The sequence below is a fragment of the Portunus trituberculatus genome, chromosome 27 (genome assembly GCF_017591435.1).
Source record: "Portunus trituberculatus isolate SZX2019 chromosome 27, ASM1759143v1, whole genome shotgun sequence".
Taxonomy (NCBI): domain Eukaryota; kingdom Metazoa; phylum Arthropoda; class Malacostraca; order Decapoda; family Portunidae; genus Portunus; species Portunus trituberculatus.
The window spans coordinates 14,937,402-14,962,401 of NC_059281.1; the positions used below are offsets into that span (position 1 = coordinate 14,937,402).

The following is a 25,000-nucleotide window of genomic DNA, read 5'->3' on the forward strand; positions in this document are numbered from 1 at the left end:
CCCATGAACAGTCACACATAAACACAGACAACTCTCTCCTTCTTCCCTTCATATTCCCTCCTAACCATGTGACATCCTCTTACCATCACCTGGAGTGTAAACCAGATCACCTTCCCAAGAACAGCCACACGTATCTACTGGATAATCTTACCCATAACAGCCACACGTAAGCACTGACAACTTCTTCCACCTTCCCCTGATACCCTTCCTAATCACATTATTTCTTCCCCCTTGCCAGGAGTGTATACTAGACAGCCATTTTTTATATGTATGAGGGGAAAGCTGGGCAAAGGCAACAAAAGAAATCAAATTAAAGGCCCACTTAGTTGCCAGTCCCCTTGCAGGTCCGATAGAGTTAGCCAAAACAAAGGGATAAATGTCTTGAAACCTCCCTTTTAAATGAAGTCATAGGATGTTGGAAATACAGAAGCGGGGAGGGAGTTCCAGAGTTTACCAGAGAAAGGCATGAATGATTGAAGAAAGGTACGAATGACTGTAACTAACACTAACAGCTACATGTACCTTAACCCTGACAACTTCGTCTAGCTTTCCCTTCATATCCATTCCTAAACACGTCACTTCTTATTACCCTCGCCAAGAATGTATACTAGACAACACTAACAGCCACACACATATAAACCCTAACGAATTCCTCCAGCTTTCCCTTCATATCCCTTCCTAAACACATTACTTCCTCTTATCTTTACCAGGAGTGTATACCAAGGTGTCTAAATTCCTGCCCTGGATATACGAGGAGACGAAAAAGTCATCGTACTGCGCCAGCTACGTCCCAAAGCCAGACACTAAGAAGATCAGAGTGCACAGGAAGACCAAAGGAAAGCAGGAGAGCGGTGTTGTGAGCAGGATGATTAGAGAAAACGGGGAATGGATTAGAAAACAGAAAAAGAAGAATGGCGTGACGCGAAGACATGGCAAGGCGCTAACGGATGAAGAGAAGAATAAGGGAAAGGATGGGAAAAGGAAGACTTCGAAGAAAAGGAACAGAAGGAGGAAAAAGAAGAATGAGAGGAAAATACCCGCAAAGAAAACGAAGAAAGGACTCGTGCTTGGAGGAAAGAAGAAACACAGGAAGAGTGGAGGAAAAGGGAAAATAATGAAGAAGAAAGGAAATAAGGAAAGGAAGAAGACACGGAAAGTGAAAAGAGGAAGAAAGATAAGGAAAGGAAGGAAGGGGAAGATGAGAAACGGACTCACGAAGAGGAGAAAGAATAAGAAACAGAAAAAGGTCGAAGAAGATCAACAAGAGGATAAGAAAGAGAGAGAGAAGAAAATAGAATAAAGCTAAGTAAGATAGAGAAAAAAAAAGAAAAAATGAATAGGACACTAAAGGAGGAGGAGGAGGAGGAGGAGGAGGAGGAGGAGGACACAATGCCTGAAGGAAAAATAAAACACCAAGACAGCAGAAGGACAGGTATAAAAAGAGAAGGAAAAAGAAGAAGAAGAAGAAGAAGAAGAAGAGGAGGAGGAGGAGGAGGAGGAGGAGGAGGAGGAGGAGGAGGAGGAGGAGGAGGAGGAGGAGGAGGAGGCTAAACAAACATCCACTGAAAGGAACAATAAATTTTTTAAAAATGCGAAGGGGCGGCAAATAACGTCAACAAACAAACAAACAAACAAACAAACAAACAAACAAACACACACACACACACACACACACACTTATATACCCGACACAAATTTTCCACCCCATACAACAACACACAGACAAACAAGGCATTACCACATTATATCGCACGGTTTCCCTCCCCACCCCGAAACACCGCCCACGCCTACGCCCACGAGCCAGTCAACCAGCCAGCCAATCAGCCAGCCAATCAACCAGCCACGCCCACCAGGGAAAGGAAGGACACATAGATAATTGTCCCTTTGTTTACTTTGAGCTTAGATCGCTAATTGAATAAAAAATAAAGGCTCTGTACAGGTTTACCGAGAGAGAGAGAGAGAGAGAGAGAGAGAGTGTGTGTGTGTGTGTGTGTGTGTGTGTGTGTGTGTGTAATTCACCTCGGTCGCCTGCTGGTCACCCAGCCAGTCTTTCCCATTACGGAGCGAGCTCAGAGCTCATAGACCGATCTTCGGGTAGGACTGAGATCACAACACACAAACACACACCAGGAAAGCGAGGCCACAACCCCTCGAGTTACATCCCGTACCTATTTACTACTAGGTGAACACACCCCACACATTAAAAGGCTTGCCCATTTGCCTTGCCGCTTACCGGGACTCGAACCCGGCCCCCTCGATTGTGAGTCGAGCGTGCTAACCATTACACTACGCGGTGTGTGTGTGTGTGTGTGTGTGTGTGTGTGTGTGTGTGTGTGTGTGTGTGTGTGTGTGTGTGTGTGTGTGTGTGTGTGTGTGTGTGTGTGTGTGTGTGTGTGTGTGTGTGTGTGTGTGTGTGTGTGTGTGTGTGTGTGTGTGTGTGTGTGTGTGTGTGTCTGAGTGTGTGTGTGTGTGTGTGTGTGTTCCGGGAAAGTTACAGATGAAACAATGTTCGGTATTAAAATGTTTTGTAAAGCTTTTAGACGAAAGAAAATTATATCATAGAAACCATTATTACTATTATTATTATCCCTTAGAAACTGTAATGAACTTGTTTGTATTATTCAACTCTAATAATGGAGTGCACTGAACATTTTAACGCAGCAATAACGACTAGAATGATCAAACACAGACAGCTTCTGGGAATACATATAGCCACGTGTCACTCCAGTTAATAAACATGAAGCTTTTTTTTTTTTTATTAAATTCAGTCACGGAAATTGCACGTTATCATTTCACAGTTCTAGTGCAAAAGGTTTTATCGTCACTGCGATATGGAATTAACGTATTCTCCATTACACACACACACGCGTACTGCGCGTAGTGTAGTGGTTAGCACACTTGACTCACAATCGAGAGGGGCCGGGTTCGAGTCCGGGGAAGCGGCGAGGCAAATGGGCAAGCCCCTTAATGTGTAGCCCCTGTTCACCTAGCAGTAAATTGGTATGGGATGTAACTCGAGGGGTTGTGGCCTCGCTTTCCCGGTGTGTGTTGTGTGTGTTGTGATCTCAGTCCTACCCGAAGATCGGTCTATGAGCTCTGAGCTCGCTCCGTAATGGGGAAGACTGGCTGGGTGACCAGCAGACGACCGTGGTGAATTACACACACACACACACACAGAGAGAGAGAGAGAGAGAGAGAGAGAGAGAGAGAGAGAGAGAGAGAGAGAGAGAGAGAGAGAGAGAGAGAGAGAGAGAGAGAGAGAGAGAGAGAGAGAGTGTTTAGCACGTTACACACCCTCAGGCTTCATGTTAATTAAGAGGTGACACAGCAGCATTACACCCCCGCTGACCCCCACACCACTGTATACATACACTGCACTACTATAAAGAAACAATAAAATAAAATAAAGAAGAATTAAGTTAGAAAGGCAGAGAAAATAGAAGAAGTCGTCACACCACACGCACTAAGAAGAAAAGAAAAAGAAGAAAAGTAAGAAGTCCTTGTAATGTATCTGTCAGGCCTGCATTCTTTGCTCTCACCACGACTCTTTTTTAAGGCCACAGAGACGACTAGCAGGGTTCTCAAGAGTGCTTCTCCAGTTAGTAATGTATAAGTCTTGTCACTCTGCCTTAAGAACCATAAAAACACCTTAAAAATAAACTCGTGTAAATTTAAATAAAGCCTTTTGAAATAGAGGAGAAGTGAAGCCCAGAAGTATTTGAGAGTACGAGCTCTGACAGTCTGGGATGCATTTTTTTTGCCTCGAGTTGTGTATGATTAAATGATTTTACTTACATTAGGAAGGGTCTATGGAGGTCAGAAGATTAATGGCCAGCCCTCACTATTTTAACCCATACATAAGTTTCTGAAGCTGCTTAACCCCTTTAGTATCAGGACACGTTTCCATATTCATTCTGCTTACTAATTGATGTCATACAGCTTCAGAAACTTAAATAGGGGATTAAAATAGTGAAGACTATGGCCATTAATCTTCTAACCCTCCATAAACCCTTCCTAATATCAAGAAAATGGCCTAATCGTACACAAATCTCAGGGAAAAATGTGTCCCAGTATTGACAGGGTTAAAATTATGGATTACGGTTATTAGCCTCTATCACTAAAGTAAACAATGCTGCCACATTACGTACCTTTATCTCTTATTCCTGGTTTCCTTAGAGCCAGAATGAGATGCAAGAGGACCAAGGCACTCTCCCCTCCTCCCTGGCAGGTAATATCCGGGTAAGGACACTCAGGGAACAACTTACAGTTTAATAGACAATATCTCGGTCAGCACAGAGAGGCAGGAGGAATGTTTACCACGCCATCCAGCCAGACCGACCCTTGAACCGCTATCTCTACCCTTTGCTAGCTTAGGGGAGCCTTCCTGACAGCCCTTGGTCACCGCCAGGACGGGCCAGCCCCCAGCGGAATAGCCAGCACCTCTCGCCAAGCCACGCACACACGGAAAAAGCCACCACAAGTCACCACACGCAAGGATCACCACTGGACCGCCGCCATGCTGGGGTTTGGGCGCTCAGCTGATGGCGTCCCCAGAGTCATGTCTCGCGCTGCGGACTGTGGCTTTATTTACAGAATTACACGAAAATCAGTCATTCTCAGTTACGTTTAAGGATGTCAAAAGTTAGGTTAGATTAATTAGGTTAAATTTACTGGATTTTGTCTTTGTTAGGCTTAAAAACAACCACGCACGAGAGGAGTTAATACTTAAATGCGTGTAAAAGTAATAATAATGCAATCACTACTTACAATAATAAAGGATTAACAGAAAGGGTCATTGAAAGGAAAGTGTTGGGTTACTGAAAGGAGATGGATGATGTATACAAGTGGAAGGGTTAATCTAGTCTAGCCTAACTTAATCCTCTCCACCAGACTCCAGAAACGAAATGAGATGAAAGACTTTGATGCAATCCTATCAGTTACAAAATACAATAGCGGGGTGGAGTTAGTGGTCTAGGAAATAAACAAAGAAATAGGATAATAATACTTTCTCTCCTCACCCTACCTACACCACTGAACTCCACCCTCATGACTTCACCTCCAGATTACAATGCTATAATATTGAACACTAAGGCCAGTATTCTGAAATGCTTTGCTCTCTGACCATCACCATTTCCCAAAGGCTTTAGTTGAAGGTGTTCATGTTTTTAAAGGTATTTTTATGATCTCGGTGATGGACTGGCAAGAATTTCTAGATAATTATTAGGAGAAACTGTCTTTGAACATCCGGCTAGTCGTCTCTCTGGCCTTGAAAAACTGTCGTGGTGAGAGGGCAAGGCGTTTCTGAGTATAGGCGTGATAAGCCATCATCTTGCACCACTTACCATAAACATTACCCAACATTAAGACTGCGTAAACTTGCTCAATAACAATAAAACACTTGTCTATAGTCCTCCCAAGAAAAGATCCGTAGAGAATGTGTTAATTTACTAAGGACCTTTACCTAATCTTGCCTACGTACACCTGCCACGGACGCACGGACACACAGAGGCTACACGAACAGCTTAAACGAGGAACACATGACCGCTGCCCGTATAACAGTCCTGTGTGCAGCGGGAAGCATCGGAATACATATATTTGTAATGATACAGTGATAATTCAGGACATCTTTCATTGTAACACCCATATACTTAGTCGATGCTTAAAAGAACATGGGAGGTCAGATACATGTGTTGCTTTAATGGGTGAATTTAATACTGGTGTAGAAAATTAAGTAAGGACATAAAAAAAAAACTGTCCTTGTCCACACACACACACACACACACACACACACACACACACACACGGTAACAATACAATCTTTCGAATAAAACTTGTGCGAAAAAAAAAATCACAGCTTAAAAGTAAAATATTAAACATATTTTATAAATTACATAGGACACAGTCGCCCTAACCTTCATTGTGTCAAAATCTAATTAAAGACACACACACACACACACACACACACACACACACACACACACACACACACACACACACACACACACACACACACACACACACACACACACACACACACACACACGTTTAATCACACACCTATGAATATTTAAGTACAAATTTGAATACGATAACACGGAAGAACACATTCAAGCCCCAAGCAAGTCGGCTCATGTATATTGTCACCACGAAAATGGAAGAAGAGGAGGAAGAAGAGGAGGAAGAGAGGAAGAAACAAAGTGAAGAAAACAAGTAGATAAAACTAAATAGATACAAAAATAGAACATAACAGAATAACACAATTGGAAAATAAGATAAACATTAGCAAAGACCAGAATACCAAAGTTTCTCTCTTGCGGTACGATAACCCACCTACACACACGATACGATACCAGCATTTCCGGCGCATTAACATGGGTCTTTCGTGTCAGTCAGAGATAAGAGGAGAGAATGGCTTGATAAGGTAATGATAAGATACACGGAGATAACACAGCAATAAAAAAGGAACACTGAATTACAGAAAACATCAGGTACAGAGATACTTAAACTGGAGTACGATAATGTCTAGAACGGTACGATGGTCTCTGAGACGTTAGAGATTACATTTATAATACAGTAAGGGATTTGAAAATATTTTGTTTTTTTATTTACCTTTTATAAATAAACACGCAATATAAAGGAAAATATCACAAGTGTATATATGTTTTTCTTAGTATCGTTGCATTTGAAAAAAAAAAATATTAAACTCTCTCTCTCTCTCTCTCTCTCTCTCTCTCTCTCTCTCTCTCTCTCTCTCAAGGGGTATGAGGAAATAAACGAGAAGATGGAGGATGAAAAGGAAGAGATAGGGAGAAAGGAAAAAAAATGGAGGATATAAAAGGAAGAGAGAGATGATAAGGAGGAGGAGGAGGAGGAGGAGGAGGAGGAGGAGGAGGAGGAGGAGGAGGAGGAGGAGGAGGAGGACATGAAATACCAGAATATAAATGAGAAACGGAGGAGGAGGAGGAGGAGGAGGAGGAGGACATGAAATACCAGAATATAAATGAGAAACGAAACCAACAAAATGAAGATAGTAGGAAATCAAAACAAAGATAACGAGGAAGAGGAAATATTGACACAGAAAGAAAGAAAAAAAAATAAATAAATAAATAAATAAAAAAAAAACGCACAAAACAACAAAAAATGAAAAAAAACGAGTAAAAAAGAAAAAAAACAACAACAACAACGAAGAAGAACAAGAAAAGGGAATAGAGGGGAAGAGAAACAAATTTAACAACAAAAAAAAAAAAAAAAAAACACTAAATAAACAACGAGGGAAAGGGATAAAACACCAAAAATCAACAAGAGACAAGCATTTTTTTCACAGCAACGGAGAGGAGAGCGAAGAGAGCGAGGAGGTGTTTGGGGGAGACGCAGGCGGTGGAGTAGCGGGGCGCGGAGGAGGTTGTCAGGTACTCCATCTTGTGCACGTTGCAGAGGTCAGTGGTGCACGTCCGGTAGCAGGCGATGAGGCGCTCCACCCTGTTGTTAGTGAGTTTCTCGAAGTGGATGCCGCAGAAGTGAGACATGTTGGTTTCAGTACACGCCCGAAACAGCACCTGAGCTTGTCCTGTTGAGAGAGAGAGAGAGAGAGAGAGAGAGAGAGAGAGAGAGTTATCATCATTATAATTTACGTAAGAGAGGCACAACAACAACAGCAACAATAACAACAACCTCGTCGGACTTTAACACTGCGAGACACATTTTGAAACTGTCATGACACTTTGAACGCGCTCGAAACATTCACTCATACTTTCTCTCTCTCTCTCTCTCTCTCTCTCTCTCTCTCTCAATAGAAAAAAAAACACATACATTTAAAAACTATAATAATAATACACACGAATAATAATAATAATAATAATAATAATAATAATAATAATAATAATAATAATAACACAAGCTAGTTTAGAATAAGGATGATAAGATGAGAGAAAGAGACGAAGAAGGAGAAAGAGAACAAGGCAAGATGCACAGTAAGATAAATAGTTAAGGTATCTTGAAGTAAAAATATGAAGGAAAGGAGTGAGGAAAGACCCTAATTTAGGAGGAGGAGGAGGAGGAGGAGGAGGAGGAGGAGGAGGAGGAGGAGGAGGAGGAGGAGGAAGAGGAAATATTGACACAGAAATGGCAAGTGTTGGGTGAAATATTTGAGAGAGAGAGAGAGAGAGAGAGAGAGAGAGAGAGAGAGAGAGAGAGAGAGAGAGAGAGAGAGAGAGACGAGGAAACAAGAAAGAAAACGAAGAACGGATAGAACAAAATGCTTCAAGGGATACTCAAGGAAATGCGAGAAGATAAGACAAAAGCAAGGAAGAGAAGCGGGAGAAACAAAAAATACAATGTCGAAACAAAGGAAGAGTAAATACGATAAAAGAAAAGATAAAAACACGAATATAAGACACGGAAAATATGATGAAAAATGAGACAAGAGCAGACGTGAAGGATAAAACGAGAAGAAATATTTTAAAGCAAACGAACATAAGAAGTGAAATACGATGATAAAGATGAAAAGGAAGAAAAATGTTAAGATGAAAAGAATAAATAATCTCTCTCTCTCTCTCTCTCTCTCTCTCTCTGCGTCACTATATCATGGAATGTCCTCTCATTGCTAAATTAAGGTCAGTATGACTTGTACAGCCTCATCTTCTAGACTCTGCCACCCTCAGGGATATACTCAGGGAATATCCTCAGTTTGCTCCCAGACTGTAGGATGTTTAGGCAATAAGGTGTGCAATATGTGTATTTATTTATTGAAATACTTGTATTCTTGTTGTGTATACTGTCCAGAGTTATGTTTGTGATACTTTAACCTTAAATCTTTGCCCAGGGGGTGGGTGGCAAGGCCCATCCTCCTCTTTGTTGTAATTATTTATTAATTCAACAATAAATGTATCAATCAATCAATCAATCTCTCTCTCTCTCTCTCTCTCTCTCTCTCTCTCTCTCTCTCTCTCTCGACGGAAACTAAAATGAAGGTGATAAAGATTGGAAGAGGAGGATGAAAGAAGATACGAGAAAATGTTTTTAGCTTACATGAATATAAAATGACAAATTAAAGATAGAGGTGAGAGGGAGAAGATGAAAAGGGATAAGTGTGAATACTTTTAGAGGAACGAAATGCAGTTATACGAGAAGATACAGAAGAAAGATAGAAAAGAAAAGAAAAAAATAGGAAAATGATCAAATGAAATATCTCTTAATACAAACTAATGAAGAGAGAGGAATGAGAGATAAAGCTGAGAGAATGAGATGTGACGGTAAAGATGAAAGGAAAAAAAAATGAGAAAATGCAATATATCTCAACAAACACTAATAAAACATGAGGAATGAGAGATAAAGATAAGAGGAAGAAGATGAAAAGGAAAAGATTAATATTTTAGAGGAATGGAGTAACACGAAACTACAAAGATGAAAGGAAAAAAAGAAAAAAAAATTATAAATGCAATATCACTCAACAAAAACTAACAAAACATGAGAAATATCACATAAAGATGAGAGGAAAAGGATAAAAAAGAGATCAGTATGAATATATTTTTGAGGAATGGAATGCATTTATAGAAGATGAATAAAGATGAAAGGAAAAAAGAGAGAGAAAAAAAAATGCGACATCTCTCAACAAAAACCAATAAAACATGAAGAAAGAGAGACAAAGAAGAGAGAAAGAGATGAAAAAACGGATAAAAAACTAATATCTTAAAGGAATGGAGCGATATGAGACGACAAAGATGAAAGAAAGAAAAAAGAAAAAAAGAAAAATTATAACAACTCAAGGAAAAAACTATGATACAAGATAACATTAAACATTTTTTGAACGAAAGCAAAGCAGAATGACGAAACAGAGATGAGAGGAGAAGGGAGAGGAAAATAGATCAGACAAGAGGAAAGGAACGTGAGAGAGAGAGAGAGAGAGAGAGAGAGAGAGAGAGAGAGAGAGAGAGAGAGAGAGAGAGAGAGAGAGAGAGAGAGAGAGAGAGAGAGAGAGAGAGGTGATAAAGAGAAGAGAAAGAGAAAGGAGGAGGAAACAAAGTAAAAGAATATTAAAAATGAGGAAAGAAGTATATCAAAGGAAAAAATGGAAGCACGCTTTTGTCTAGCCCAAGAAGGAAGAAGAGGAGGAGGAGGAGGAGGAGGAGGAGGACTTGCTTTCACACTGATGGAGGACATGTTAGTTATGAGAGAGAGAGAGAGAGAGAGAGAGAGAGAGAGAGAGAGAGAGAGAGAGAGAGAGAGAGAGAGAGAGAGAGAGAGAGAGAGAGAGAGAGAGAGAGAGAGACAGACACACACACACACACACACACACACACACACACACACACACACACACACACACACACACACACACACACACACACACACACACACACACACACACACACACACACACACACACACACACACACACACACACACACACACACAGCCAGAGGACCAGGGTTCGATTCCCCGGCCGGTGGAGATATTTGGTGTGTCTCCTTTCACGTGTAGGTGCTGTTCACCTAGCAGTGAGTAGGTACGGGATGTAAATCGAGGAGTTGTGACCTTGTTGTCCCGGTGTGTGGTGTGTGCCTGGTCTCAGGCCTATCCGAAGATCGGAAATAATGAGCTCTGAGCTCGTTCCGTAGGGTAACGTCTGGCTGTCTCGTCAGAGACTGCAGCAGATCAAACAGTGAAACACACTCAGAAAAGAAGGGTCCAAGGAGCGTACCCAGCTTGCCCTCTCTCGTGTCCCTGAATCCCTGAGTGTCCCGCTGACGTGGCAGGAGGAGGTGAAGGATAAAGGGATAAGGGGAAGGATAAAGGATTTGCTGAGTCCGTGGAAACAAAATAAAGGGAAGGAAAGCAGAAAGTAAGATATCTGGGTGTGGAGAGAGAGAGAGAGAGAGAGAGAGAGAGAGAGAGAGAGAGAGAGAGAGAGAGAGATAAACAGAGAGAAAGAGAGAAAAAGAGAAAGATACAGTGGAACCATGCGTGCTTTGGGATCCTAGAGGTCTCCAAGCGCACGGGTTCGAATCCTGTCCACGGTCTGAGTGTAGGTTGGGCTTCCTCACTCGGGGCAACGGTTTCCTAGCGGATGGGCTTTGAGATAGGAGGTACCCAAAAAAGTATCCCCTTTAGCCCAGAAATTCCCGTGAAAACCCCACATGGTATAAAAAAAAAAAAGGCAGACAAGCAGACAAGGAAACATGGACACACACACACACACACACACACACACACACAAAGCAAAAAGAGCTTAGGAAACACCAAAGAGGATCCACCATTTCGAAACAATTCAACGACACACGCGCGACACACGACACACTGATATACATAGCAAGAGAGAAGGTTCCTGGGAGACAGAAGCGGTGTCTGGTGGGCCGTGGCGTACCCTAAGACTCAGGAACGCGAGAGGAGCGGAAATCACGGAAACACAGGCTTGTATGAAAGAGTTCTGAAGGAGGGTGGGTAGTGTGATGGGGCCGGGAGACTGAGTGTGCTGGAGATATTTTTGAAGGTGGGCAAGTGGAGAGAAAGGCGCAGGAAGAACGTATAAGGAAGAGTTGGGTGCGTTTGAAAGGATCAGACGTCAAGATTTTTAAAAGAATAAGACGTTTGAGGAATAAGCAAGTGAAGGAAGATGAAGAAAAGATTGAAAAGAAAAGGAAAAAGACAGTTTGGGTTATCTGAAGAAGAGGAGAAATGAAGAAAGGAAGATAACCGGAGAATATTGGAAAGAGTAAAGCCGAATTCTTAACAGAGGAAGAAAAAGAAGGAAGACAAGGAGAAAGATGAAAACGGAAGGAATAAGATATAATCGCTAATATGAAGAGGAAGAGAGATAGAAAAAATGAAGATAACGGGAGAAAATTGAAGATAAAACATAATTATGTAACAAAGGCAATAGAAGGAAAAGAAGAAGAAAGATAAGGAGAAAGATGAAAACGGAAAGGAATAAGATAAAATTAGTTATTTAAAGAGGAGGAGATAAAAAAAGGAAAATAACGGGAAAATATTGAAAAGAGTGTAACAGTTAGATTTCTTATGTAATAGAAGGCAGAGAAGAAGAGGGAAGACAAGAAGGAAGACGAAGAGGAAGAGAAGTAAGGGGCGCTCATTTGTTCGACGGAGGGGAAAGAAAATGACCAGGATATTGGAAAGGATAAAAAGTTTAGGACTGTTATACCTCTAAAGGAACAAGACAGCCACGGAAAATGAAGACGACGGAAAACGAAAGAAAAAGCGGGTTCAGTTATTTAAGAGAGGAAAGAAAAAAAGAAACAAGAAAGTACTAAGGAAAAAAAAAAAAAACAAGGGAAGGAAATTGGAACTGTCATATTGCAAAGGGATTAGAAGAAAACGCTGGAATTTGAGTCATTTTCTGTTGAAGCTAGAAAGAAAAATTAATGACGAAGTGCTGAGAAAAGGAAAGGAGGAAAAAAACAAGGTAAGGAAGTTAAAATTGTCACGTAGCAAAGGAATTAGAAGAAGAAAGTTGGAATTTAAGTCACTTTCTGTTGAAGCTAGGAATAGAAATAATGAAATATTGAGAAAAGGAAAAAAAAAAAAAACAAGGTGAGGAAGCTAGAATATATCATGTAGCAAAAGGATAAGATGAAAAAAGTAAGAATTTAAGTAATCTTCTGTTTAATAGCGAAATATTGAGAAAAGGAAAAAAAAAAACATTGTCATTTAGTAAAGGGATTAAGAGAAGAAAGTGACAATTTGATCCATTTTCTGTTTAAGTCACGAAAGAAAATTAATGACAAAGGATTGAGAAAAGGAGTAGAAAAAAGAGGGGAGGAGAGAAGTAAAGAAGAAGAAAGTGACAATCTGATCCATTTTCTGTTTAAACTACAAAAGAAAATAATGACAGTGTATTGAGAAAAGGAGTAGGAAAAAAGGGGGAGGAGAAGAGAAATAAAATTGCCATGTAGCGAAGGCATTAGAAGAAGAAAGGGAGAATTTAATGACGTTTTCTGTTTAAGCTACAAAAGAAAATAACGACAAAATATTGAGAAAAGAAATTATGACAAAATATTGAAAAAAAGTAAAAAAAAAGAAAATAAACAAGAAAAGGAAGTAAGAATTGTCATGTAGCGAAGGGATTAGAGGAAGATAGCAAGAATTTGACCCATTTTCTGTTTAAACTACAAAAGAAAATAATGAAAAGTATTGAGAAAAAAAAAAAGAAAACAAACAGAAGGAAGTTAGAATTTCATTTAGCAAAGGGATTAGAACAAAAAAACAAGAATTTGACCCATTTTCTGTTTAAGCAAAAGAAAAAGACAAACAAAATACTGATAAAAGTAATGGAAACTAACTAAATAAATGAATAAACAAAAAAAAAAAAAACAAGGGAAGAAAGTAAGAATAAGTCATGTAGCAAAGAAAAAAGCAAGAATTTGAACCATTTTCCGTGTCCCTGCGTGTCCCCTGGTGACGAAATGACAAACTAAGCTGGAACTGACGCAACACACACCACACAACACAACACACGACAAACTAAGCTGGAACTGACGCAACACACACCACACAACACAACACACGACAAACTAAGCTGGAACTGACGCAACACACACCACACAACACAACACACGACAAACTAAGCTGGAACTGATGCAACACACACCACACAACACACAACACAACACATGACAAACTAAGCTGGAACTGATGCAACACACACCACACAACACACACACACACATGACACACATGCACACACACACACACACACACACACACACACACACACACACACACACACACACACACACACACACACACACACACACACACACACACACACACACACACACACACACACACACACTTTCTCGAAACGCTTCATTTCAAAATTTTTGTCGGGAAATTGTAACAAAAAAGAGAGAGAGAGAGAGAGAGAGAGAGAGAGAGAGAGAGAGAGAGAGAGAGAGAGAGAGAGAGAGAGAGAGAGAGAGAACATAGCAGTGTGTCCATTCCACGAACCCCGGATCAAAGGAAATAGAAAATGAAATAGTACATGAGAGAGAGAGAGAGAGAGAGAGAGTGTGTGTGTGTGTGTTTCACTGTTTGATCTGCTGCAGTCTCTGACGAGACAGCCAGACGTTACCCTACGGAACGAGCTCAGAGCTCATTATTTCCGATCTTGGGATAGGCCTGAGACCAGGCACACACCACACACCAGGACAACAAGATCAAAACTCCTCGATTTACATCCCGTACCTACTCACTGCTAGGTGAACAGCACCTCCACGTGAAAGGAGACACACCCAAATATCTCCACCCGGCCGGGGAATCGAACCCCGGTCCTCTGGCTTGTGAAGCCAGCGCTCTACCCACTGAGCTACCGTGTGTGTGTGTGTGTGTGTGTGTGTGCCGAAGGAAGAAAAAATAGATATAATAACGACAAAAATGAAATACGTTTGCATGAATTATAAAAACCTTTTGAAAGAAGGGAAGGGAAGGGAAGGGAAAGGAAGGGAAGGCAAGTGAATTGAAGGGAAGGGAAGGGAAGGGGAACAGGAGAGATGGGGATGGGTCCTGAATTCAACCTTTACATTATAGAATGGACGAGGGGAGAGGAATAAAGAGGAGGGTGAGATGAGAGAGAGAGAGAGAGAGAGAGAGAGAGAGAGAGAGAGAGAGAGAGAGAGAGAGAGAGAGAGAGAGAGAGAGAGGGGCCGTAGCAGCAGCAGCAGGAGGAGGAGGAGGAGGAGGAGGAGGAGGAAATGAAAGATAAACAAAGAAAGGAATGTATTAGTATAGTCTGCCATTAAATATGTATCAGAAAATCTCTCTCTCTCTCTCTCTCTCTCTCTCTCTCTCTCTCTCTCTCTGGTATTTATTTCTATTTATTTTCCCTTCCATTCCTTCCTTCATTACTAATTCATTTTGTTAATCTGTTCTGTAATTCTCACACTGTGGCTTCTTTTATTATCTATCTATCTCTTATTCATCTATTTATTCAACCTTGGCCCTTTCTTTTTTATTTTCTTATCCTTTGTCATTTATTTTCTTTTTCTTTCTCATGTTTACTTTTCATATTTCACTCTCTCTTGTCCTTCTTTCCTTTTTTATACTTCTTTATACAGCTATATTCTCCTCCTCCTCCTCCTCCTCCTCCTCCTCCTCCTCCTCCTCTTCTTCTTCTTCTTCCTTTTCCTCTCCCTCTTCTGAATCTTTAGTTAGTTCCCAAACAGCTTTATAAAAACCTAAAGTTATGTTGTTACTCGGTTTCCCTTTGTAATCCTCTTCCTCCTCCTCCAACTCCTCTTCCTCCTCTTTCTACTCCCTATCTTCTCTTCTCCCTCTCTCTCCTTCACCTCCTTCTGTACTATCCTGTCCCTTTCACTAATAGCTAACTTAGAACAGTCAACGAAGCATTCTACATAGAGTTAAGACGTTGAGGTATATTGCTGCTTGTTCTTCCTTTGTGTTCCCGTGTGGTCCTCCTCACCATTTGTCGATCAAGCTAAGGCATTCCGGAGAGGTGAAGTGAGGTGTGTTGGAGCGGAAGGCCCACTCCTGATCTTATTGAGCTAAACACAGGACATCTTTCCAACGGCACAATGAAGCTTCTTGGAACTTGGAGCAGGAGGAGGAACACACAAAGAACCAAGGATTAAAATCGTGGAGGATAAATGAAAGTACTATAGATCATAATGGTGGAAGTTGGTGGGGGAAAAAGAAGAAAGGTGGGATTATGTGGTGGTTAAGTTAGGTTAGGTTAAGTTAGTTTTTTTTTTTCATGTAAGAGGGGGAAACTGGCTAAGGGGAATATAAAACTAAAAAATAAGAAGGCCCATTTAGTTGTCAGTCCTCTTGTAGGTCGGAGAGAGTTAGCCAAAATAATAATAAAAAAGGGGATAAAAATGTCTTGAAACCTCTCTCGTAAATGAAGTCAAGTCATAGCAAGTTGTAGAGTTAAAAGTAGGGTGTCTTATATGGGTCTATTGTTTTATGTTAAGTTAAGTAAAAAAAGGGAAGGAAGAGAAGGATGATAATGGATTAAAATGGAGGTGCTGGAATACGAGAGAAGTATGTGAGGAAAATAAGTAAAGTAAAAAATGTTTGGGTGATGAAAAAAGTTGCAGTCCTGAAGAGGAGATGGAAAAAAAAAAAAAAAAAAAGGACAAATGGATGAAGAGAAATCCCTGGAAAAAAATATATAAATATGAAGTAGTAGTAGTAGTAGTAGTAGTAGTAGTAGTAGTAGTAGTAGTAGTAGTAGTAGTAGTAGTAGTAGTAGCAGAGCAAGAAGTACAACAACAACAACAATACAACAACAACAACAACAACAACAACAAACAACAACAAATAACCAACCAACCAACCAACCAAACACAAATAAACAACAACAACAACAACAACAGCAACAAAACTAAAACACACCCAAACCTTCCCCCCCCCACACACACACACACTCTAGAGACCCACCGCATTCCCCCCTGACACCACACCATCCCTTAATCCAGCCAACACACACACACACACACACACACAAAGCACCCACCCTTCTTGAGGTAACCAGTGTAGGAAACGCAGTAGTTCTGGTCACTAGCACACTCTTCCTCTATGCCAATGCCGTCCAGACACTCGGGATCCTTGAGACTCGTGCAGTTCACACACCGAAGACACTCGCCTGGAATAGAAAACGAGGAAAGATAGACACGTTGATGGGTAGAACAGATGGATAGATAAGTGATAAGATAGACAGAGAGGTAAATAGTTAGATGGATAGGTAAATGAATAAGATAAATGGTTAATTACATAGATACCTTTGGATAAATGGCTAGGTAGGTGTATAGATAGACAAATGGTAGATAGACACGAATTGGGAAGGATAAGTAGATAGAAAGATGAATGTTTGGGTAGTTAGATAGATAGATAAATGGTTACTTAGACAGACAAGTAGATAGAGAGATAGAAAAAATGGTTAATTAAACAGATATGTGGATAGATAGATAAGTGAATGGATAAATAGATAAACAATTGGTTAGACAGAAATAATAAATAGGATAGATAGATAGATATACAAATGTTCGGTTAGATATACAGATACGTTGACAGATAAATAGTAAATACAGGATGATAAATGAATAGACGGATAGATAGATAGATAGATAGATTGATAGATGAATAGATAGGTAGACGATATACATAGAGAGGAAATGAAAGATATTGAAAAGCAAACAAAGAAGGATGCAAAAGAAAAAAAAACTGAATGAACGATTGAATAAATGAATGAAGGAAGGAAGGAAGGAAGAGAGAGAGAGAGAGAGAGAGAGAGAGAGAGAGAGAGGAAATAAAAGGTAAAAATGTACTGTACTATAATGCAAATCACTTAATAATCTTTCAGCCTCTCCTGATTCCATTAATTCATCCATTCACTTATTCATTTTCCGTGTCTCTTTAATTGTATACAGCACAATTATTCCCTGCGCTATAAATACACTCCAGTTAGTATATTCATGTGTCTGTTTATTCAATTGTTCAGCTAGAGTGAGTAAGTGCGTGAGTGAAGGCGTGATTGTGAGTGAGAGTGTGTGTGGGTGTGTGTGTTTGTCATATACTTTATCTCTCTCTCTCTCTCTCTCTCTCTCAACGATAGCGCTTGTAAAATGTGAAACTCTATTTGACTTGCTTTTACATTACATTACGAAACGCTACAGAGAGAGAGAGAGAGAGAGAGAGAGAGAGAGAGAGAGAGAGAGAGAGAGAGAGAGAGAGAGAGAGAGAAATGTGTGTGTGTGTGTGTGTGTGTGTGTGTGTGTGTGTGTGTGTGTGTGTGTGTGTGTGTGTGTGTGGTGTGTGTGTGTGTGTGTGTGTGTGTGTGTGTGTGTGTGTGTGTGTGTCTGTGTGTGTGTTCCCCTCACTTCTCTTTCCCCTCATCTCTCATTCAGTTCACCTTTCCTCCTTCTCTTTCCTCCTGTTCCTCTTCTTTATTCCCTCTTTCCGTCTTCCTCTTTCTCTCCACCTCCTACCATTCATTTATCACTCAATTCATCACCATTCTCGCCTTTACTCCTCTTATTCACTTATCCCTGTCTGTCCATCTGTCTGTCCATCTGTCCTCACATCACATACATTACAACCAAACACTCAAACTTGGAAATTAATAAAAAAAAAACTTTTCACCAACACAAATTTACCTACCGTCTCTGTGTCTACCTGCCAGAGAGATTACAAACTCACCTGGACCACCATTACTAATTCATCCCTCCTTACCTGTACACACCTGCCTCAAGGGATAATTGCATTAGTTACCCCCTCCTTCACCTCTCCTTCCTCCACTCCACCGCGGGAAGGTCGAAGGGAAGTGAAAGGAGGGGAAATGTTTTAGCTGTAGACTTGGTGAGTACATGTGGAGATGGGTGGATGGATAAATGGATGGAGGGATGGATGTGGATGGATGGATGGATGGATAAATGGATGGAGGGATGGATGGATGGGTGTGTGGGTGTGTGGGTGTGTGGGTGTATAGGTAGGTAGATAGATAGATAGATAGATAGATAGTTTGATAGTTAGGTAGATAGATAAATGAATAAGTAGACAGCTAAACAGAGAGACAGACAGACAGATAGACAAACAGATACAGATTGATAGATAGATAGATAGATAGATAGATAGATAGATAAATAGACAGATGAATAGATAATTGGAACAATCATATTAACAAAAGAAAATGAAAAGAAAGAGAGAGAAAAATACGAGAATAAAGGAGGAGGAACAGCGTGAAGATGAAAAGAAGCAGAAGAAGAAAGAGGAAAAAAACAGAAAAAAGTTAGGAAGGATAAAAGAAAAAGAAAGAAAAGGAGAAGGAAGATAAAATGAAAGAAAAGGCGAGGAAGGATGAAAGGAAAGAGAAGAAAGAGAAATGACACAAAACCTCTCTCTCTCTCTCTCTCTCTCTCTCTCTCACACACACACACACACACACACACACACACACACAGAGATAATGCACACTCAATCCTTTTATCCTACAAAGATGTGCAGCAACAGAATTCTCAGCCTATCGCCACAGCTTATATAGGCCTACCAGATCTACACTAGGCCTAACCACAGCCCCGTCACAGCACAAAAAAGGCCTGTCACGTGTAAAGGCTAATGGTTCTCAGGCCTTCATTCTTAAACCATCACTGCTTTCCAAAGGCTATAGTTGAAGATACGTAAGCTTTTATTTAACCCCTTCAGTACCATGACGCATTTCTATATTCATTCTGGTTACTATTTGGTGATTTTATACAATTTCAGAAACTCATGTGGGGGATTAAAATAGTGAAGACTGTGGCCATTAATCTTCTGTCCTCCATAAACCCTTCCTAATGTCAATAAAATGGTCTAATCGCACATAAATCTCAAGGTGAAAATGTGTCCCAGTACTGAAGAGGTTAAGGGTAATTTTTTTTTTTTTTTTTATGGTTGTGGCCTTGGAAAATAATCGTGGTGAGAGAGCACAGTGTTTCTCAATTTGGACCTCAATCTTTTTCTGCCCATTTCTCGTTTTTCTTTTTTTTTTATTTGTGTGGACTCTCTTTCATTTCTTCGTGTGGACTCTCTTTCACTTCTTTCGTGTGGACTCTCTTTCATTTCCTTCGTGTGGACTCTCTTTCACTTCTTTCGTGTGGACTCTCTTTCATTTCCTTCGTGTGGACTCTCTTTCACTTCCTTCGTGTGGACTCTCTTTCATTTCTTTCGTGTGGACTCTCTTTCATTTCCTTCGTGTGGACTCTCTTTCATTTCATTCGTGTGGACTCTCTTTCACTTCTTTCGTGTGGACTCTCTTTCATTTCATTCGTGTGGACTCTCTTTCACTTCTTTCGTGTGGACTCTCTTTCATTTCTTTCGTGTGGACTCTCTTTCATTTCCTTCGTGTGGACTCTCTTTCACTTCCTTCGTGTGGACTCTCTTTCATTTCTTTCGTGTGGACTCTCTTTCATTTCCTTCGTGTGGACTCTCTTTCATTTCCTTCGTGTGGACTCTCTTTCATTTCCTTCGTGTGGACTCTCTTTCACTTCCTTCGTGTGGACTCTCTTTCATTTCTTTCGTGTGGACTCTCTTTCATTTCCTTCGTGTGGACTCTCTTTCATTTCTTCGTGTGGACTCTCTTTCATTTCTTTCGTGTGGACTCTCTTTCACTTCTTTCGTGTGGACTCTCTTTCATTTCCTTCGTGTGGACTCTCTTTCACTTCTTTCGTGTGGACTCTCTTTCATTTCCTTCGTGTGGACTCTCTTTCACTTCTTTCGTGTGGACTCTCTTTCATTTCCTTCGTGTGGACTCTCTTTCACTTCTTTCGTGTGGACTCTCTTTCATTTCCTTCGTGTGGACTCTCTTTCACTTCTTTCGTGTGGACTCTCTTTCATTTCCTTCGTGTGGACTCTCTTTCATTTCATTCGTGTGGACTCTCTTTCACTTCTTTCGTGTGGACTCTCTTTCATTTCATTCGTGTGGACTCTCTTTCACTTCTTTCGTGTGGACTCTCTTTCATTTCTCTCCCTAATCCCACACGTCAAAAAACAAGAGTATATACACGCCCACACTACAGAATCTTGGCATCGTTTAGAAGTGTATAACGTGTAACACCCCACCATGGTTCGCTTTGGCTGAGAACGACTGGGTTGGACTGTAGAATTGAATATTGTTAGAGAAATAAGGAGGAATGAAATGCTAGTGTGTGTGTGTGTGTGTGTGTGTGTGTGTGTGTGTGTGTGTGTGTGTGTGTGTGTGTGTGTGTGTGTGTGTGTGTGTGTGTGTGTGTGTTCTCTCACTTCTCCTTCCTCTTATCCCTCCTTCTGCTCTTCTCTTCCTCTTCTTCTTAATCCACCTCCTCTCTCTCTCTCTCTCTCTCTCTCTCTCTCTCTCTCTCTCTCTCTCTCTCTCTCTCTCTCTCTCTCTCTCTTTTCCTTTCTTCTCTCACTTGTACCTACCTTTCCCTCTCCTCTCCCTCTCCTCTCCCCCCCTCCTTTCCTTCAGTAATGAGGGACGCCTGACAGGTGAGGGCAGGTAATTAGTGATCGCGACACACCTGGCTCGCTCAACACGTGATAATGAGGGTACAAAAAATAAAAAATACTGGTAAAAACAGGTTCCAGAAATGTTGTGATGTTGGGAATGACTTTTTTTCATATTCTATTTCTATTTCTATCTCTATCTCTATTTCTATTTCTATTTCTCTTCTCCACGTGAAAATGAGGGAAGAATAAAGAAAATAATACTAAAAACAGATTAAAGAAGTGATGATGGGAATAACTTTTTTTCTTATTCTATCTCTATCTCTATCTCTATTTCTATTTCTCCTCTATTCTCAACTGTCGAAATGATGATTAATTCTTCTTTTGTGTTCCTTTGCACCCTCTCGCTAGACAAACATTTCTAACTTTCGAGACATTTATCCCTTTTTTTTTTTTTTTATTAGCTAATTCTTTCGGACCTGCATGGGGACTGGCGACTTAGTGGGCCTTTTTTTTTCATTCTATTTTGTCTTTAGCCACCTTTCCTCTCACATAAAAAAAAGATAAATAAAGAAAAAAATAACAATAATAACAATAACATTCTTCTTTTCCTTCCTTTTTATGCCAATTTATCAGTTTTTCTCAATTTTTCATTCGTTTATCAGTCAATTTGTTTTCTTCTTCCTCATTTTTATTTTCCTGTGAATATTTCTTTTCTTTTCTTTAGTATTACCGTTTTTTTCCTTTCCTTTCTTTCTATAAATTGTAAAAACATAAAAAAATTCGCCTAAACATTTCCATAAAGCCTGAATGAAGAGAAAGTGTGACCAGAGACTTGCTTGCTGTGTGTCAGAGGAGGAGGAAGAGGAGGAAGAGGAGGAGGATTAGGATTAGAAGGAGGAGGAGGAGGAGGAGGAGGAAAGAAAGTAGGAAGGATGAAAAACAAAAAAGAGGAAATGAATGCCAAGGAGGAGGAAGAATTCGAGGAGGAGGAGGAGGAGGAGGAGGAGGAGGAGGAGGAGGAGGAGGAGAAGGAGGAGGAGGGCTATCCACAGGTCTCCCACAAGTTTACCTTTAAGACCTCTGAACGAGAGAGAGAGAGAGAGAGAGAGAGAGAGAGAGAGAGAGAGAGAGAGAGAGAGAATCGCCTCGAGCACACACTTGGATCTACGCCTTAGTAATGCTTCATGTCTCTCTCTCTCTCTCTCTCTCTCTCTCTCTCTCTCTCTCTCTCCAAGAATTCAAATAATTTATCTACAAGACGGAAGGGAAACTAATTAATGTAGCAGGTCTGTCTGTCTGTCTGTCTGTCTGTCTATCTGTCTATTTGTCTGTCTGTTTGTCTGTCTGTCTAACTATCTATCTATCTGTCTGTCTGTCTGTATGTCTGTCTGTCTATATATCTGTCTGTCTGTGTCTGTCTGTCTGTCTATGTCTGTCTGTCTGTCTGTCTGTCTGTCTGACTGTCTGTCTTTCTGTATATCTCTCTATCTGTCTCTCTGTCTGTTTATCTATTTGTCTTTCGGTTATTTATCTGTCTGTCTGTCTGTCTGTCTGTCACGTACATTTAAAAAACGCTTAGGAAGTGGAAGAGGAGGAGGAGAAAGAAGAAGAGGAGGAGGAGGAGGAAGAGGAGGAGGAGGAGGAGGAGGAGGAGGAGGAGGAGGAGGAGGAGGAGGAGGAGAGGAGGAGGAGGAGGAGGAGGAGGAGGAGGAAGAAGAAGAAGAGGAGGAGGAGGAAGAGGAGGAGGAGGAGGAGGAAGAGGTGGAGGAGGAGGAGGAAGAGGAGGAGGAGGAGGAGGACATCTTTTAGCGTAATGATGAGTGGCAGTTGTCCATCTCTTCCTCTTCCTTCTTCTTCCTCTTCCTCTTCCTCTTTCTCTTTTACCTCTTCCATTTCCTCTTATTCCTCCTATTTCTCTCTTTCTCTTCCTTTATTTCTCTCTTATTGTTTCTTTAATGCACCCTCTCTCTCTCTCTCTCTCTCTCTCTCTCTCTCTCTCTCTCTCTCTCTCTCTGCTGCTGCTCTTATGTAACTATACAATTAGAGGAGGAGGAGGAAGAGGAGGAGGTATGGAGGTCAGGTCCGGCTAAGGAGGAGGAGGAGGAGGAGGAGGAGGAGGAGGAGGAGGAGGAGGAGGAGGAAGAAGAAGAAGAAGGTAAAAAGATAAGAAAATGAAGGAATAAGGGAAGAAAAGAAAGGAAGAGAGAAAATGAAAATAAATAGAGAGATAGAGACCAACAACAACAACAACAACAACAACAACAACAACAACAACAATTAATCCAACCTTATTAGAAAAAAAAAAAAAACATTGATATTTATTTATTTATTTATTCATTTATTCATTTATCTATTCATTCATTGCATTATTCAGCCTTTTCCTTTCCTTTCTTCTTCTTCTTTCTCTTTCTCCTTTCTTTTTTCATTTTCTCTTTTTTTCTTTTTAATCTTCCTACAGCAGGCTTTTCATGCAGTTTGACAGGCCATGCACGAGGAGGAGGAGGAGGAGGAGGAGGAGGAGGAGGAGGAGGAGGAGGAGGAGGAGGAGGAGGAGGAGGAGGAAGACAAAGATAAAGGGAGAGAGATGAAGTAAGAGGATTTATACGAGGAGGAGAGAAGAGGAAGAGAAAAGAGGAACGGAGAGAGGAAGGAAGGAAGGAAGGAAGGAAGGAAGGAAGGAAGGAAGGAAGGAAGGAAGGAAGGAAGGAAGGAAGAAATGAATGAATGAAGAAAGAAAGTAGGAAAAACGACCAAGAGAGACAGAGAGAAAGAGAGAGAGAGAGAGAGAGAGAGAGAGAGAGAGAGAGAGAGAGAGAGACGGCTATAAGATGTTGCACGCCTCATCACCGCCTCCATCCTGCGTCTGACACACACACACACACACACACACACACACACACACACACACACACACACACACACACACACACACACACACGTCTTCTTCTTCTTCTTCTTCTTCTTATTCAACAGCTGAATCAAAATAAAGACAGCTCAAAAGAAAGAAAGAAAGAAAATGAAAGAAAATGAAAAGAAAACCAAAGTCAAGGTCAGTAGAAGTTAGAGAGAGAGAGAGAGAGAGAGAGAGAGAGAGAGAGAGAGAGAGAGAGAGAGAGAGAGAGTTTGCTTTTACTGAATAACTTTCTTTATGCTAATTTTAAAGTTAATCCCTCGAGACGACACTCAGACTCTCTTTAAACTTTAATGCTCTCTCTCTCTCTCTCTCTCTCTCTCTCTCTCTCTCTCTCTCTCTCTTCTCTCTCTTCCTCTTCATCTTTCTCCTCCATCTCTCCTCCTCCTCCTCCTCCTCCTCCTCCTTATCCTCCTCATCCTCCTCCTCCTCCTCCTCCTCCTCCACCTCCTCCTCCTCCTCCTCCTCCTCCTCCTCCTCCTCCTCCTCCTCCTCCTCCTCCTTCACCTCCTCTTCCTCCTCCTTTTCCTCTTCCTCCTCCTCTTCAGTTCTCTCTTATCTTCTTTCCTTCCCTTTCTTGTTTTCGTTTTGCTACACAGACACACACACACACACACACACACACACACACACACACTCTCTCTCTCTCTCTCTCTCTCTCTCTCTCTCTAAGTTAAGATACGAAACATTTTTCTATTCAAGATTTTCGAGAATTCAAAAATTTGTCTTCTTTTCCAAAATTCTGAAAATACAAAGATAAAATTTACTTATTTATTTATTTATTTATTTATTTATTTATTTATTTACAGTTCGATTCAGTTTTTCCCTTCTCCTTCTTCTTCTTCTTCTTCTTCTTCTTCTTCTTGTCCCTCTCCCTCCCCCCTCTCCCTTTCCCCTTTGTACTCACCTGAGGGCACAATCATCATCAGCATCAGCATCATCAGCAGCAGCAACACACTGAGGGCAGGATAATCAAGTCTTCTCCTCAGCCGCCACATGCTGCAACACACACCAACACACTCATTAGATGCTGCCCAGTGTGAGGGAAGAGTGAGGGGAGTGTGAGGGAAATATGAGGGGAATGTGAGGGAAATGTGAGGGGAAATGTGAGGAGAATGTGAGGGAAATGTGAGAGGAATGTGAGGGGAAATGTGA

At 40.9% G+C, this 25,000-nt stretch overlaps 3 protein-coding genes across 5 annotated transcripts in view; 1 reads left to right on the forward strand and 2 right to left on the reverse strand.

Moving 5' to 3' along the window:
• LOC123509525 (actin-related protein 2/3 complex subunit 3-like) overlaps positions 1-4,612 on the reverse strand; it is a 19,233-nt gene extending 14,621 nt beyond the window's left edge. For both annotated transcript variants that reach the window (XM_045263877.1, XM_045263876.1), the window contains exon 1: positions 4,149-4,612. The gene's annotated coding sequence lies outside the window, so the exon portion shown is untranslated. The remainder of the gene's footprint in view (positions 1-4,148) is intronic.
• Positions 1-4,630, forward strand: part of LOC123509471 — a 12,791-nt gene extending 8,161 nt beyond the window's left edge. Inside the window, exons 8-10 of the mRNA XM_045263760.1 lie at positions 711-1,075; positions 4,177-4,239; positions 4,370-4,630. Of these exons, the coding sequence (XP_045119695.1) occupies positions 711-1,075; positions 4,177-4,239; positions 4,370-4,630 (689 nt within the window). The remainder of the gene's footprint in view (positions 1-710; positions 1,076-4,176; positions 4,240-4,369) is intronic.
• A 2,580-nt stretch (positions 4,631-7,210) lies between these two features.
• LOC123509856 overlaps positions 7,211-25,000 on the reverse strand; it is a 56,789-nt gene continuing 38,999 nt past the window's right edge. For both annotated transcript variants that reach the window (XM_045264438.1, XM_045264437.1), the window contains 3 exons: positions 24,753-24,844; positions 16,490-16,618; positions 7,211-7,567 (listed from right to left, as the gene is read on the reverse strand). In XM_045264438.1, coding sequence (XP_045120373.1) covers positions 7,296-7,567; positions 16,490-16,618; positions 24,753-24,843 — 492 coding nt within the window. In that variant the 5' untranslated portion in view covers position 24,844 and the 3' untranslated portion in view covers positions 7,211-7,295. The remainder of the gene's footprint in view (positions 7,568-16,489; positions 16,619-24,752; positions 24,845-25,000) is intronic.